The sequence below is a fragment of the Galleria mellonella genome, unplaced genomic scaffold (genome assembly GCF_026898425.1).
Source record: "Galleria mellonella isolate WM207_F2 unplaced genomic scaffold, CSIRO_AGI_GalMel_v1 utg55, whole genome shotgun sequence".
NCBI classification, from domain to species: Eukaryota; Metazoa; Arthropoda; class Insecta; order Lepidoptera; family Pyralidae; genus Galleria; species Galleria mellonella.
This window is the reverse complement of record NW_026442115.1, coordinates 550,736-567,815: the sequence shown is the minus strand read 5'-3', so window position 1 is coordinate 567,815 and position 17,080 is coordinate 550,736. Positions and strand designations below refer to the sequence as shown.

The following is a 17,080-nucleotide window of genomic DNA, read 5'->3' as shown; positions in this document are numbered from 1 at the left end:
TTTGTTTTTATTAAGAATCAAACCAGTCTGAATGTACCTAATTTGTGCGATGCAACGAACACGTCCGCTGTACTACGTAGGTCGCCATTCATTATAATTTTAATACCTACCTACCGGATTATATTGACATAATGCGGAACAAGAGACGGTCATTGACCCAGGGCGTTGCACTCAAGTGTTTATCAATTTTATAATCTTATTCGATTCATTAAGAAAACTCGATCGATTAAAATTTGCCCTTCAGTAAGACTTCTTTAATGATTGTTTTATAAATTATCTTACCTTAAAAAGTTAAATTTGCGATAGATAGGCGTATAATATATGGTTACATGTGTTACAACATATACTACCAGGGGACTGGGATTGTTAGTAATGGAGTCTAATTGACACATTGCTAGCAATATACCCTATTAGGTCGACCTCGACGCGATTCCCCCTGGAAACTGTTGTGGTTAATTCCAGTGGAATTCGTCACGATAGCTAACTGACTTGCTTTCATTCTCACCTGTCATCCTTCACTGGTGTCCCGCCAGCGTATTCCGACAGCGCAGGCGGAGTTACCACTCCATTATCACCCATTAAAAAAAAACATATACTACCTACGATTAACTGGTGTACTACAGGAGGAATGTGGGCCTTGTTTTGAGAAAGATTGGTCAATAAAAGAAAGTCTACGTTATTAAAAATATAATGTGTTTAATGGATTAAATTTTATTATTTATCAATTACATTTTGGCAGACAAAATTACAAAATAAAACATTATTACACTGATTAAACAGTATTTAATCACTCGGACAGAGTTTTGTTGTGTTTCATTTAAATATTAGATTATGATAGATAGTATTGACGCAAATAGGAAATAGTTTTATGTATATTACTTTTATGTAAATTTTGGAGGCTCAAAAACATTACCCTTTTATGTTCAACGGACGCGTAATATCTCATTTATCATCATAATCTCAGCCAATATCTGTTCACTGCTGAACATAAGCCTTACACATAGACTGCCATAAGGAACGGTCCTTAGCCACCTGCATCCACTGACTGTCGTTCTACACTGTGTTTGCCTGTATGGAGTCACGACTCAGGAACCTGTCTTCCCCATTGGTTCTTGGTTTTTCATAATTGTAAGGTAGAAAGTTATGTAACCTACAGAATCGTGGCTTAATGATTTTTAAAGCTGGTTTAAATATGATTAATTCAATAAAGGAATAAATCAAATTTATAATCCAATTATTAATTAATCAAATTATTAATAAGAATAATAAACCCGATTGATGGCTATTGTTAATTTAAAAGAGATAAAGAGATAAAACGGTTCAATAGTGAATATAGGTTGATGAGAGGGTTGACTTTTTATGAATAAGGGGGGTTATATAGAATCTAAAGGAACCAACATTAGTGTAATCTCTTTTGATAAATAACATATATATATATATATATATATATATATATATATATATTGGTGACTACATAATAGACATAGAAACAAAATAGTCATTTTTAGAAAACGGTTTTCAAAATAAAGTATTTAAATGAAGCACTAGAAATAATTAAAATAAAATTGACAGTGATGCAATATGCACGTAAGTAGATACTGAAGTAATAAAAACAAGTACAATAGGCGACAAGCAATTTATTCTGCGATTATAAGTTGTTTGAAACAATAAGCCACAAGAAAAATTACCTGCAATGGCTAAAGATATCAGAAATCCTTGGGAAACAATGATTTGTTTCACATTAACGCGGTAGATCTAGGTTTTAATATAACTAATGTTGTTTATTTTAAATTTGCTTTTGACCGCAACTTCGTATGTGTATATTTTGAAAGTAGTAAATAATTTAAAACAAATCATTCACCAGATTTCAATTTCAACCTTTAGGAACTTTGTGATGAAAACTGTATCTAATTTGTTGCAGTAGTTTTAGAAACAAACATACAACATTTGTACAAGTTATATATATATATATATATATATATATATCTTCTGAAATATACGTCATAGCTTAAATATCACGTGACCGACTGTTATTATTTACAAAAATTGTCAAGCAGCCAAGTAGATAATGATGAAAATTAATTATAAAACAATGCCTTTACAGGTTATCAATTGCCCTGGAGCTGGTGAACAATCCGCCAGTATTTTTCCTGGACGAACCAACTAGCGGTCTGGATACAGTGACCACGGTGCAGTGTGTCAAACTGCTGAAACAGTTGGCCCGACAAGGCAGAACTGTTGTATGCACCATACACCAGCCTGCAGCATCGTTGCTAGAACTTTTCGATCAGGTAAGATAAGTTATACAGATATTTCTTCCCGGTAAAAAGTGGTAAAGGTTATCTGTGGATATGTATATCACAACAAGATATATCTGTAATGCGTCAAACATGGTATCTTGATGAGGTGTTATGTCTACTTGTAGCCATAATCATCAGAGAATTTATGCAAAAAATGCATTGAATCACTCCTTCGTTGATTGAATGAGTATATCACACAGGCATTACTAATTTAGAGCGGAAATAGGTAATGATCCTTGTCGTAGAACAGAGAAAGATACGTGCATAGATTACCATCATCAGTTAGTATTATTATAACAGACAAATAAATTTTTATATTTTTTTTTATTTGGATTGAAATATTTATATTATTATTATGAATGTATATGGTTATTATTATTATGGGACAGTAGGTAGAATCGATTATAAAAGTTGAAGTCAGTATAAACACAATACTTACCTTTGCTTCGTGACGAACGGGGTTAGTAGGGTGCGTAATTATCATTGTTTACCGTTGTTATTATTATTTGTCTATCAAAGTTAATTGGGCGCAGTTCTTGATAGGAATAGTGTACCTTAAGACCATTCATAACTTTAGCTTACTGATGTGTGGTAATGTAGCAATTATTGTTGCATATAAATCTACTACTTAAAATTGTGTACCTACTTCATATTTTGTTTTAGAACGTTGCAATTAATTTTTGCCATCAATATCCATATTGTTAATAACAACTTTATAAGAATATTATTGTATGATTATCGTTTTAGTTCGCTAAAAGAGAACTTGTTTGTCTAGTTTTATTTGTTTGAAAATTGTCACAATATTGTACACCGCTCCACCCGCAGACATTGATGCTCCTTTCTACTTTGGATGCTGAAAGAGAACTGTAAAAGAGTTAAGCTCATCTTTTTACATTTGCTTACCTTTGTCATATTTCTTAGGGCGTGCAATAAATTATTAAAGTAAAACTTTGACAATATTTAATTTGTATTTGAAAATTCACACACAATTGCGACATACGCGTAGGTACTATATAAATGCTTCTTAATTCGTATAGGACAGTAGGTACTTAACAGAAATTGGAGAGGTTTGTAAGAAATTTTGCTAGTCAAATGGACTAGATATTTCAATATAATTACAAAAAATCATTAATGTTTTCTACTGAACACATAGTGTTAGGAATTTCTTTATTTAAATTGGTATACTCTATTCTTTCAAATGCTTCTTGAGATACCCTGGAGATAAAAAGGCATATACATACTGTACTATTATCACATCTCCACAAAGACTATTGTCGGCATGTTAATTTATAAACAAATATTATAATAGATTTTATTAATGAATGAAAATGGAATGAACCTTTGCTATTGGTATACAATGGTAGGGCTCTGACAGAGGATGTATATCAGCTGACCCGTCGTGTCAAATTAGCTAAGAATTAACCAGATGTTTTTCTAGAAGAATTGCGTGGTGATCGACCTGACAGTATATCGATAATAATGGTGATTTATTAGAGAAAGTTTATTAATAACGTAGTGTCTCCATTACTAACAATCCATATCTTCCCAAAAATGACATTAAATATATTATTTTAAAGTAATAAACAATCTCCTTCTAGGTATACGTGATAGCAGACGGTCGGTGTATATATCAAGGCGATACTGCGGCTATGGTACCTTACTTACAGAGCATGGGATTGCCGTGTCCGAGGCATCATAATCCAGCTGATTTCAGTATGTATCTATTTTGTTTTTTTTTTTTTAATACTGCTCAAATTGGCAAACAGGTTGACGATCTTGCTTATTGGATAAGGTAGTCGTCGCCTATAGACGTGACTGCTACGAGTATCATAGATATTCTACTGAAAATTGCGAAAGTTTGTAAGGATGGATGGATGTTTATTACTCTTTCATGCAAAATATCTAAATGGATTTTAATTTTAATAAAATTTGGTACACATATACACTTGTATATGTGTACCAAATTTTATACATATACACTTTTGTATTGCCATTTAAAAATACGAAGGTCTTATGTAGACCTCTTTTTTTAATGAATGACAGTGAAATGGTAGCCCATCGGCGCTATCGGTATACACTGGCAGTGTACCAGTGAGAGGTGACAAATGAGGATGAAAATCGTGACAAATTCAACGATAAATTAGTCACGATAGTTTCCAGGGGAAACCGCGAGGAAGTCATCATAGCTAGCAATGGAGTTGCTAATCCCCATTACTAACAGTCCCTTCTCCCCTATGTAAACTTCATGTGCTGGTTTATATAAATCTTTGAAGATTGTATCGTTTCTTATGTTTGCGACAGAAACATTCATAATAACTGTTTTTTAAACATCGTCTGTTGTATTGGTTTACGCTATGGGGTGCAAGTGAAGGATGATAGGTGAGGATGAAGTCACATCAATTAGCCTATTGTTATTAGTAATTGACAGCGCTGTTTGTACTATATTCGTACAGCTGTCTAATCAATATCGTAAACAGAATTGTTCCAAATGATGTATTCGTTTGGCTTGTTTTGCATATTATGTACTATTGTATGCTAATCTACCATTTGTATATATATATATAATATTTTTTTAGGTACATATTCTTACTTGGTGTCTACATATACTATCTACATACTATATATTCTATCTTGCGTGTGGTCCTGGCATAGAATGGGCCACCCCTTCTTTACCCATGGGTGTTGTAAGAGGCGACTAAGGAAACTTATTGGTCGGAAAATGGACAACAGCGTCCCTTTTAAAATGTCACCATAAATTTACGGTTGCCAACCCGCTTGCCAAGCGGAGCAGTTATCAGCAATCTCCCCTTACGGGGAAGGTTTATGTTCAACAGTAGACAGTTAACGGCTGGTTTATACCATTATTGATATAATGATTCTTACTTGGGATTATATATTACTTATTTATTGGGATTTTATATCTGATTAAATATGTGTAATATTATTATTTAAATGGGTTCAGTAATTAAGTAGTGAAAACGTAAGAAACAACAAATTTACTCACTTTGTGCTATGTGCGTCAATTATACTCATATTCACGTTATTGATACTCCAAATAAATATAATTAAACTATTTCTCGTGTCTTTGCCTGCATATATTGATACATAAAGTATATATACACCGTATGTGTTAAGTTATCATTTACAAGTATTAAATATCATTCAAATCCGTTCAGCCGTTTTAGCGTGATTCAGTAACAAATATTAAAATATTAGAAGAATTAGGGTAGGTGTATTTTGTAGAGTATGAATAGGTAGGTTAAATGGTATTTATATATTATACTAGCAGTATCCCGCTGCTCCACTCGCGTAATTCAGTGCATAACGTATTCTATATGCTTTTTATAGCATTTTATATGTGAATATTTTGATTAATATAACTTTTATATTTATAAACTGATTGAAATATTAAATACTAAATATTAAGTGGAGCAAACCGCAAAGCATTAGGGAGAATCGCATTCAAATCGGTTAAGCCGTTTCTGAGATTAGCGTGTACAAACGTACATCATTGTTTTGGGTTCTATTGCGTTGATAAAGCCCCTTAAAATAGTTTTTCTTATATATCTTCTATGTACAGACAGCGATCAGTTACGATTTTATTATATATATATATTGATTGATATATAAAAATAAAAATATTTGTCTACTTCCAGTTATAGAATTAACAGAAAACCCAGAGTACATCGATATCTTGTCACATGAGATGATGAACGGGAAAATTTATAAATCAGCCAAAGTAGAGAGATCGTCGAATCAGAAAGAGCCAGCCAGTACGATAGAGTTGAAGATATGTTACCAATCAGAAGACGAAGTAGCTGAAAGGGAGATAATGCTGACAAATGAGAAATGCACATACAAAGTACCAGGTTATGTACAGAATGGTTCCATTAGCTCGTCATCGAGTCAACTCTCACAAATGAACTCGTCCATGGCTTGGATGAAGGTGCAGACATCAAACGAGTGCGGAACGTACGCGACTTCATATTGTACACAGTTCTCAATACTTCTCTGTAGAATGATGATACAAATTTTTAGGAATAAACAAGGTGAGTGGAATCCAAAAAATATACATGTAAATATATAAATAAAATATACACCAAATATTTTTAGGTAAATTTACCGACGTATCTCGTAATCATTGAAACGATGTTTCCATCACTAGAAATAATATATAGTTAATCTACTTTCGGAGACAAGCTGACGGCGTACCTAAAAGTAAATAGCAATTAGTGATGTGCCGGATCGTTAAAATGTATATTCTTCGATACGAATATAAATATGGATCATTAGTATCTAGATTTAAATCGTATCCTTGTAGATACGATTTCAGAATAGTAAATTCTACTAATTATATAATTTGTAGAATTTAATTGATGAACGATATTGCTATGCAATAAGGAACTGTCCTCGGTCCCAATGACTACCAGCCATATAATTGAATTTTAGATTGTCATTCCATCTAATGAACACAACTTTAAAAGTCTCAAGGACATTTAGGGGCTATTTCCATTTAATTTTAATTTTGACATTTAGTATTGTAATTTATATTCTATAATATTTATTTAGTCTTATTTTAGTTAATTAAAAAAATGGAAATTATTACAAAATTGTATTAAACCTTAAAACTAAATATTAAGCTAAATATAAACTAAATATTAACGCTGGCAACACCAGAATATAAAGACTTAATTTACTACTGTCATCTTGTTGTACCATATTGTAATAAATAAATGAATTACAATTGTAAAAGTAGAAGTCGTACACTATGTTTATTCCTAGCAAAGGGAAATATTATATACATCTATTCTTATATTATATGATAAATCTATCTATCCTATTTAAGAGCTGCGCTCTTGTCGGTGGAGCTCTTGCCACTCACTACGATTTACAATACATACATAATAAATAGTCTTTAATAATTTAAACTTATACAATTTTAATAACTAATATATAATAATAATAACATTAACAACTAATTATAAACAGTCTCCCAACGAACCACATCGAGGCAACGTACCCAAGTTACTGGGAGCATTGCCTCTTTGAATATCTAGTCTTAGTTAAAAGTTATCTTACTTAAGGCAAGTACTTGCAAACACTCTAAGGGGGAGGCTTACGTTCAACAGTGGACAGTTAAATGCTGATATGATGATGATTTTACTGCCTATCTATATATCTTATTGAACTGGTCTTTTATTTTCAGGACTGTGGATCCAACTGATACATCACATAATGTGCGGGATACTCATAGGCATCTGTTTTTTTAATATGGCCAACGATGGCACACAGATGTTCAACCATTTGAAGCTGTGCGTGGGGCTCATTATATTCTTCACGTACACACAAATTATGGTTCCAGTTCTCGTCTGTAAGTAGTTACCTAATATGCTATTAAATAATTGAAGGGTTTCTTGGGAAAGAGGATTGAAAACAAAGTTAATTTAAACGATTTAAAAAAAGGAGTTTCTAAGTCTTACGAATATTATAAAATTATAACTATACAACGTATAAACGTTGTATATTGGAGATATTAAAAAAGTTATTATTTATTTTTAGGATACATAGTCAAATTACATTTATAGTACGTAATTACACAATCAGTTGTTATATATGTAAAAAAATATTGTCTTAATACGACCAATATAATAATTTTAGAAATTTTGTCTAAGTATATGTTTATTTTTTCAACATGCAAAAAAGCTAGTACAAGAAATTGAATGAAGTTTACATAGTTGTAAATCTGAAAATCTTATTTATTAATTAAATTTGTGCCCCTCAAAAACCGACTTCGATTGTGATAAAACCAGCTATTTTGAAAAAAATTAAAGCACGGAACCGTTTTAATGAAATTTCTTTCGAACGAATCTGCAAGTATATCTTTTCAGATAAAATAAGAATTTTCCAAATCGGTTTAAAATTGGTTGAGTTATGAGGTAACAAATATAAAAAAAAATACAATCGATTTGAGAACCTCCTTCTTCATGAAGTCAGTTGAAAATTGATGTACTCGTATATTTAATCTCGATACGCTATCTATCAGCGGGGGACCAGTGTAGGATGATAGGTGATTATGAATCAGGTAGCCCATCGTGACGAATTCAACAAGAATTGTTCATGATGGTTTCCAGGGGGAACCACGTGGAGGTCGACCTAATAAGGCATATTGCTAGTAATGGGGCTGTCAAACTCCATTGCTAACAATTCCTTTCTCCCCGAATGAATCTGTTGTCTATTGATAATGACATATTTATACGTCATCGCTACCATGAGATAGAACGAAATAGCAATGTTTAATTATTTTTTATGCGTACGCCAAAGTAAATAAACGGGTAGTAGGGTAATTTGATTTCAACCAAAGATACCTAAGAACCATTCTAAAAACAATATGGTTCATCCGTTTGGACGATAAGATCCTATGGAGAAAATATACACAATTTTGGTAGGATGGTAGAAACTCACTGCATTTAGGTACATCATCAAACTCTGTAGACATATAAATAAAATAAGATCACATCAATAAGCTGAATAGTTTAGTTCGTTAAACTTTAGACTTTTTATAATTACAGATCCTCAAGAAGTGAAATTAGTCAAGAAAGAGCATTTTAATCATTGGTACAGTCTCACTCCGTACTACGCAGCTTTGACCGTCTCCAAGCTGCCTGTTCAAGTCACCCTGAATGTGGTCTTCAGTATCATTGTATATTTTATGACTGGAGTGCCCTTCACTGTTACGAGGTTTATGGCTTTCTGTCTCGTTGGCAACGTGGTGTCCCTGGTTGCTGAAGGCATGGGATTAGCTGTCGGTTCAGTTTTTAATGTCAGAGTAAGTACATATAAATTAATACGTAATTATATAAATTTGATCAATGAATATTCAATTGTAAACAATTAATATGTATTAATTGCCTAAGATTAATTATAAATATTGATATAATCGATAGCAATCATTGGGGTAATACTATAGACTGTATTCCATCGATTGTTTTAGATTATAAACTACTGAACTGCCTAAAACTTGATAAATTAATTGATAATGTAAATGCCGATTAAATGATCGATTATTAAGCAACACTACTTTGCAGCTACTGATTTATCGTAGTACATTTAGAAGCCACCAATGTGGAGTTACCCATATAGACTTGTATGATAGTATTTGCATGAGCAAACATAGATCCTTATCAATCACAGCAGAAACACCAGTGGGACGAAGATTAAACGATTTTTGTATAGTCTTCCTGTGATTTCTAGCAAAATTACAGGCAGCTTTACAAAATGGAATTAAGGCGTTTTTGTTTATTAAAAACTATCTTTCTTTTACAGAATGGCTGTGCCATTGGGCCGTCTTCCATTGCACCATTCCTCGGTCTGGCCATTTACGGATTCGACTTCGCCCACCGTATACCGCTTATGATGAACATCTTAATGAAGACATCATTCATCCGTTGCGGTGTAGTCGCCATGGTCTTGACCATATTCGGCTTTGGCAGAGAACCGTTGGAGTGCAAGGATGTGTATTGCCACTTCGCCAAACCGGATGTTCTGATCACGTACCTTGATTTAGAAAGAACGTCAGTTTGGCTAGAAATAATCACAATGTTAGGCATTATGTTTGTTTTCAGATCACTATGTTATATTGGGCTTAGATGGAGGTTCGCAACATGATGATACAAGGCCCATTTCTTTTGCATAGTTGCAGATAGGTCGTAATACTAGCGTAACTGTAGCGGAAAGCAAAAAGCACATACGCATGTGTCAAAGTTGGAGATTGTGCCGTGACTAGGTCATTTTATGTTTCATTGTAAATTAACATTACATTAATAAAAATTTTCGGTGGTTCTGGTTTACGTAACTATTAGGTATTATGCTACTTTTGAACGGACAATTCCGTCCGTATTTGTTAATCATATGTTTTTTAGATGTGCCTTGAGAAATTTACAATAAGATTGGTAGTACTCGTTGCATAAAGACCATATAAATACTAAGCTTAAGTTTAGAGCAACATTTGACTTTTTAGCATGCACTTGCATAGTTGTTTCTATTTGAAGGGTAGGATATGGTAGTGGAATTATAAAACAAGGGGGAATAAAATCTTAATCCTCAGAAATGGCTAATACTTTCAACAAAGCGGGTCATCATTTGCCATTCCAGGTTCATAATCCTTTACCTACGGCAACTGTTGTCAGGTAATTACTACTCAAAGTAACGTTCGAGTAAACAAAAATGAAGGTAGATTAATATGGTGTGTAATTTACAATACATAGAAAAGATTATAATTCGCCATTACGGTGCCACGCGTAAATTCAGGTTTTTACTAAAGAAATTTGTTCGTAATTTCACCCATCATCCTGATTTTTGCTGGACCAATTCTGACGCAATGTTTACGCTGCATTGCGTTTAGTAGATATGTCCTAAGTACACAGTGTTCGCTAGTACAAAATTGTAATGGCATGTGATAAAATATTTTACTTAATATACTTAGTTATTATGTTAGTAATGTTGATTGTTGGCATTTGGTGGTATTTTAAATGCATAATCATTTCTAAGAGTACATGTACTTTTCATAGATTTCAATTTGTACATATATATATATTAAATACGTGAAGATAAAATGTTATATCCGCTTATGCATAAACATATAGCACAGTATAGATTGTTAAGTCTTAAATGAATAGCATGAAGTCAGTTGACACATAGTAACGGACTTATCAGGAATGAAAAACGATGGTTTCCAGGAGGATTAGCGGCCTCATAATTCTAGAATTTCTACCGGCCTAATATTATCCAATTAGTTGTGGAGTAAGAACACTATTTGTCTGCATTATTTTATTTACAAGATGTCGTAACAGGCGATGGCAATGTGCTCTGTGGTGCAAGAGAACGAATACTTAGCCGCCTGAGTGCGATAATCTTAGTTTAATGTCTAATCTTATTTCTTCTTTTTGCAAGTCTTACATATTTGCTTTAATGGTTACTTTTATCCATAAATCTTTGTTATGTCTATTATATTATACATTCTAATTTTCACCGCTAGATGGCGTTGTTTAAAAAAATAAGCGTGACACGTTGACTGAAAAAGTTGTAAAGTACAAGTATTCTTTGAAGTGTATATGATATAGTCACAAGTGTTACTGTAGCCGTTTTTAAAAGCTACATATTATTCAATAATTGCAACTGTAATATTAATAAAAGTCTAGTGTAATATATCTGTATACAATAAAACATAAGTCCCTACATTTATCTATCAGCCAAAGATAGTTTCATGCGTACATGAAAATATTGACTGATTTATATAAAGAATTTAATATTAGTTATTATTTATTCTATATATATTATAAAAAGTAATGTGTGTAGTCTATGGCAAAGTTAGATTTTTACAAATAACCGAATACAATTATATGTTATACAGAATGTGTAAAATAATATTTTTTATAAATTGATATTTCTTGCCTTGAACAGAAGATTTATAGTAAATAGTTATATATGTATTTATATTTAAAGAGCTCTAGAAAGTGGTATAGATCTGCTAATAATTTATATACCATTAAATACATATTATATGAATCGTTCACCGTATTGTGATAATTTGATGATTAGATGTACGTGTGATGTAATATTTTTATCATGTAATTATACAAATCAAATAAATATTACTGAATTTAATAATACTATGTATTTTTTTTTTATGTTTGCTATATCTCACGATGGTTTATATTTAAGTATTCCTAGTGTAGCACCTACTTCAGAACATGTTCTATTTTTACAGGGAATTTAATTGGTGATATTGGTCTTATTTTTTTTTTTTTTATATTATTGGTGTACGTTTGTAATATTAGACGAATTGATTAGATATTTTAGTTTCGCCAATTGTATATTGTTGTTAAATAATTATTAGATTTAATTTTCTTCATTATAATAAAATAATGGCAAACCAGTGAAATATATATTTGTAAAACAAGATTTCGTTCACAGATTAATTTAACACGGTTCTGGTTGGAATATGTTTGTGACATTTTCGGTATTCATTGGTCAATGAAGTAAATAGTTTTCTTTTATAAAATTGACCTAATATTTTAAAAAAAGAATAAGGTTAGACAACAGAGCCCTTTACATAAAAAAAAAAGAAATAGAAAATTTATGAACTTTTTACTTAATTTAAAACTTATGGACATTAATGAACTTCAATATGACATCACACAATAAGCACACGGTGGATTATTTAAAAAAATTTTAAACAATGATTTTGATGATCGTGATTAGATTTAAAGTAATTGATAGTGAAACATACTCCTGATAGCTTTTCGAAAGTGCACTCAAATTCTGATATTTATATATGATTGAGTGATATTTCTGATTGCTGCCGGAAAATATGCTCAAATTTTGATGGATATTAAGAATGAGGTATATTCTTGTCAACCATTGAAAAATATACTTAATATTTTAGTAAAGAAAATCAGAGAATAGAGATATTTATTATACATACTTTTTTTATTTCTAACATCTATTGATATTTATAAAATCAGTATATAATATCAAACAAATATCAGCAGAAACAAAAAAATAAACTTCCGATAGACAGGCGAAATAAATGTTTAGACCTCTCACTAAAAAGATTGTAAGAGATCTAAACATGCTTACTCATTAGTAGTAGTAGAGTTTCGTTAAACACTGTTTAGATAGGCAGTATTTTAAATTATTTTATAATATGACCACAGTTGTTTATATGTATAAGATTGTATGTTATTTAAATAAACTATGTTTCAGCTAAGAATATCTTGTCCGTACAGTGTACAGACAAGATCATTTAACTATATGATTATTTAAAATCAAATGTAAGGTATTTTTGTATCTATATACCCACCCAATGAAACTAAAATTCATTTCAGTAATAAATAGTACAATTGGTTAGCTATAAAAAAAAATTTAAACGAATTATATAACACACATTCTAGGTCATTGTAAATACTATTAGAATTGGTTCATTTTAATAAAAAAAATAAGATTTTTATATTTACCTACAGAATACAGTACCTAACTATATTGAAAAATGCTAAAAATATATACATGTAGATTTATTGCATCGATTGAGAATCTTTATAATTATTTATGTAGACAAATATTTTTACTTTTATATGGAATGGAATAAAAAAATAAATTAGAAGAATTACAAATAGTTTTATTTATATAAATATTTACATAATTATGTATATACACATATATGTGTATTTCCTTACAGACTTAAAGGAAGAATAATATTTATTTTTTACCAAATCCTTTGTTCCGTCTTTTCTTGATGTGTTTCTTGATTTTAGTTTTTCTTTTTTCTGCTTTCTCCTCTTTCACAGCCTTTTTTCTTGCTTTTTTGCTATTTGGAGACTCGTCTCTGGGTCTTGCATGATTTTTGAATTTTGTTTCTGAAAATTAGGAGTTAATAATTATAAACAAAATCTAGGACTTTTTTTTTATGTTTGAAGAGGTTTATTCCATAGCTGTGTAGTATGTAATTCAAATGTTATCCATAAAATTAGTGGTTTAGGGAAAGGTGTATAGGTCTGGAGTAAGGAAAGAGGAGATAATAAATGAACATTAAAGCAATTAATCTCCACAAGTGCTGTTCAGAACTAAAAGCTATGGGTACCACTGAGCAGTCAGCTTGTTTATCACTTCATGTCACATAAAGAAATAAATATAAATAATATTATATAAAATACATCATCATCTTCCTACCCTTATCCAAATTATTATTGTGGGTCAACCTTATATGTGTAAATAAATAAATACATATTTTATAATAAAACTTACTATTTTGTTGGGCTTCCTCATCATTATTGTCGTCATCGGAGCTTGTGTCTGAACTACTTTCTGAGATGCTGATATCTTGTAATATCTCTGGAGTGTCAACAGTCACAGTTAGATCTTCATTGAAGCCTGCTATTTTTTTATACATTAAATCATTAGTTTCACCAACTTTTGCTTTGTTGATATCTCTTTCATAATTTATGACCTAAAACAGATGAGTGAACAACTTGTTATAAAAATAATTGCAAGAGGATGAAACAAAGGCCATCTTTGATTATTTTTTTTGTATCTTATGATTTGTATGAAAATAAAATATATGTAAATAAATATTTAGGATAATATTATAAATACTGTAATATATTTTTTTTAAAAATTTTAATTATTAGATAAATTTATTTAAACACACATCAGTAGATCTGTTTATAAAGACAGTAAAAATGCATGACACAAAAACTAATGGTCTTAATAAAATTTGAGGTGATGATAAATTGGTATTAACCCAGATATCCAAATATTATATTTATGAATACTTATTATATTATTTAAATTTATAAATATTTATATTTCAGTAAAAAGAATATTCAGTTGGAATAAAAATTAAAATAAAAAAAAATAAAGTGAGTTTCCTTAGTCCGAAAACTTCAATTATAAATACAATAATTTTCTTAAGAAAAAGTTTGCACAAACAAAACTATAGGTAAAATGTAGTTACCTCTGTCAGTCGTTTTGGAATATAAACATTTTTAAAAGCTTCCTCTTCAATCTGCTCCTGTGCAGACATTTCTTCAAAATTTCTAGACGCTGCTTTCTCTGATAACTTTTCAAGACAGTCTTCTAGGTTTGTTTCATTAATAATAGAATCCGTTATAAAATCAAAGAGCTCTTTTACAGTTAATGTAGCTACACCTCTTTTTCTAAAGAAATCTGATATATTGGTGCAGTCTTTTCTTAAAAACTCAAATGCATGTGGATGGTCATGTTCTACAGACTGTGAGACATCAATAACAACAATATTTCCTTTGTGATACAGAAGGTTAAACTCTGATAAATCAGCGTGAACTAATTTACATACATTGAACATTTTCCACATCATCATAATGCAGTCTCGGTATAATGACCGAGCTATGGATTGTGATATTTCAACATCTTTCAGTTTTGGTGAAGGCCAGCCCTTTTCTCCCATGAAAGACATAACCAAAACATGACTACGTAGAATTATTGGCTCTGGTACATTCAAGTTAGCATTGTACATTCTAACTAAATTTCTCATTTCTTTCTCTGCCCAAGTCCTAACCATTTTACGAGGGTTGGATCTACAGTAACCATTCCTGAAACGGTATTCTCCAGAAACATATTTGTCTCTATCTTTGAATACTAAAATAGATGTTTTAAAGATTTTAACTGCATAGTCACGACCCTCTTTTGAGGTGGCATGGTAGACATTTGCTTCTTTGCCTGTTGATATGCATCCATTTATTTCATTTATTATACCTCGATTTAGAAGTTTGAAGATAATCATTTTTGTACGAGGGTCCATAACTTGTTCCGCTGTAGCCCTATCATGCTTGTCTTTAACTTTGATTCGGCCATTATCAACTTTAGTGTAATTTTGATTAAGGAATTTTTGTGTATTATTGGGCATTAAAGGTTCATATTTATCAACATTGATTTTATTAATGTATTTCTTAAACAGCTTCTCTGTTGGTTGATATGTGTTGATTTTATTAGAAGGTGTTTGACAGTTTATACCCTCTTTCTTCTTTGTACTTTGTGTTGGATCATCAGAATCATAGAAGTAGTCATCCGAATATACGTCATCATTGCTACTGCCCTTGTTATAAGTAGGCAACTCTGCAAACTGTTTTTTTAATAAATGTTAATAAGGGTACAGTCAAATTTATGAATAGGAAATGTGTACATTTATTTAATTTTTTTTCTATAAATATGTAACTGTTAATGTGATGAATAATTTATAATTAGTGTGCTGTATAAAAACTAGGTAGGTATGAATACTATGTCAATAGGGGGGAAATAATAGCTTTTTCTTGCTGGAGTAGTAATCAATCAGTTACTGCTTGTCCATTACTTACAGCTAAACTCATGTTCTCGTAACACTTTCTTAATAGGCAATTCTATTATCTAATTACTTTTATTACTGAAATGATAATCGTACATACCTAATATGTAACAATTAGGCTAATATGTAACAATTAGGGGAAAGGGATTGTTAGTAATGGGATCTAGAAGTTCCATTGCTAGCAATATACCCTATCAGGTCCACCTCCACGCGGTTTCCCCTGAAAAACCCTCGTGGTTAATTCTCACGGAATTCTTCACGATGGGCTAACTGACCTGTTTTCACCCTCACCTATCATCCTTCACTGGTGCCTCGCCGGCGTATACCGATAGCGCAGGCGGGATACCATTCAATTTTCACCCATTAAAACAAAATGATAATCGTACTTACCCGTACCGATTTAACTTTGTTAATTATGTTTTCTTCATAATCACTGAACTGGCCGCTTGATACGTCAGACATTATTATTTAAATATTAATAACTTTTGCAATGAATTTTGAAAAACACAATTTCAGACATTCCACAATTAAAACAACACGAAGTGTTCTGTTTCAATACGTGAGTAACTATGATAAATAAAACACGTGTATGTTGTATACATATGAAAGCAAAACATCGATGTTGCTATACGAAAAATATGTTAGCAGAATCGATAATCAATCATCGATGTTATTCACGGCCTCACGCACGACCAATGCAACGTATGAAACAAATTACGTTTTTTATCGTTTGTTGGTAAAAAATTTATGTTGTGCGGTTGTATGCGTCGGACTATTTGAGTACTATCACGACATCAACGCCATCCAAAAGACTATTTTCAAAAGCTGGCTTTACTCTTTATCAACAAAGAAATAGATTTAAAGGTTCTTATTTATCAAAATTACTTTTCTTTTAGTCAGTTGA

General features: G+C 31.2%; 2 protein-coding genes across 3 annotated transcripts in view; one reads left to right on the top strand and one right to left on the bottom strand.

Moving 5' to 3' along the window:
- The window catches only part of LOC113521203 (ATP-binding cassette sub-family G member 1), an 80,442-nt gene extending 67,220 nt beyond the window's left edge, over positions 1 to 13,222 (top strand). Inside the window, exons 5-10 of the mRNA XM_026906667.3 lie at positions 2,105 to 2,291; positions 3,899 to 4,013; positions 5,957 to 6,349; positions 7,507 to 7,671; positions 8,870 to 9,126; positions 9,624 to 13,222. Of these exons, the coding sequence (XP_026762468.1) occupies positions 2,105 to 2,291; positions 3,899 to 4,013; positions 5,957 to 6,349; positions 7,507 to 7,671; positions 8,870 to 9,126; positions 9,624 to 9,965 (1,459 nt within the window). The 3' untranslated portion in view covers positions 9,966 to 13,222. The remainder of the gene's footprint in view (positions 1 to 2,104; positions 2,292 to 3,898; positions 4,014 to 5,956; positions 6,350 to 7,506; positions 7,672 to 8,869; positions 9,127 to 9,623) is intronic.
- Positions 13,223 to 13,455: 233 nt separating this feature from the next.
- LOC113517768 (serine/threonine-protein kinase RIO1) lies at positions 13,456 to 16,762 on the bottom strand. 2 transcript variants are annotated; one of them, XM_052898918.1, is made up of 4 exons: positions 16,567 to 16,762; positions 14,812 to 15,957; positions 14,103 to 14,304; positions 13,456 to 13,714 (listed from the first exon to the last, which is right to left on the bottom strand). In XM_052898918.1, the coding sequence occupies exons 1-4, from the start codon at positions 16,636 to 16,638 to the stop codon at positions 13,557 to 13,559; spliced, it is 1,578 nt and encodes a 525-aa protein (XP_052754878.1). In that variant the 5' UTR covers positions 16,639 to 16,762; the 3' UTR covers positions 13,456 to 13,556. The 2 variants fall into 2 exon arrangements, with proteins under 2 accessions (XP_052754878.1, XP_052754879.1); XM_052898919.1 differs by having other exon boundaries at positions 16,573 to 16,762.
- Between the last annotated feature and the right edge of the window lie 318 nt (positions 16,763 to 17,080).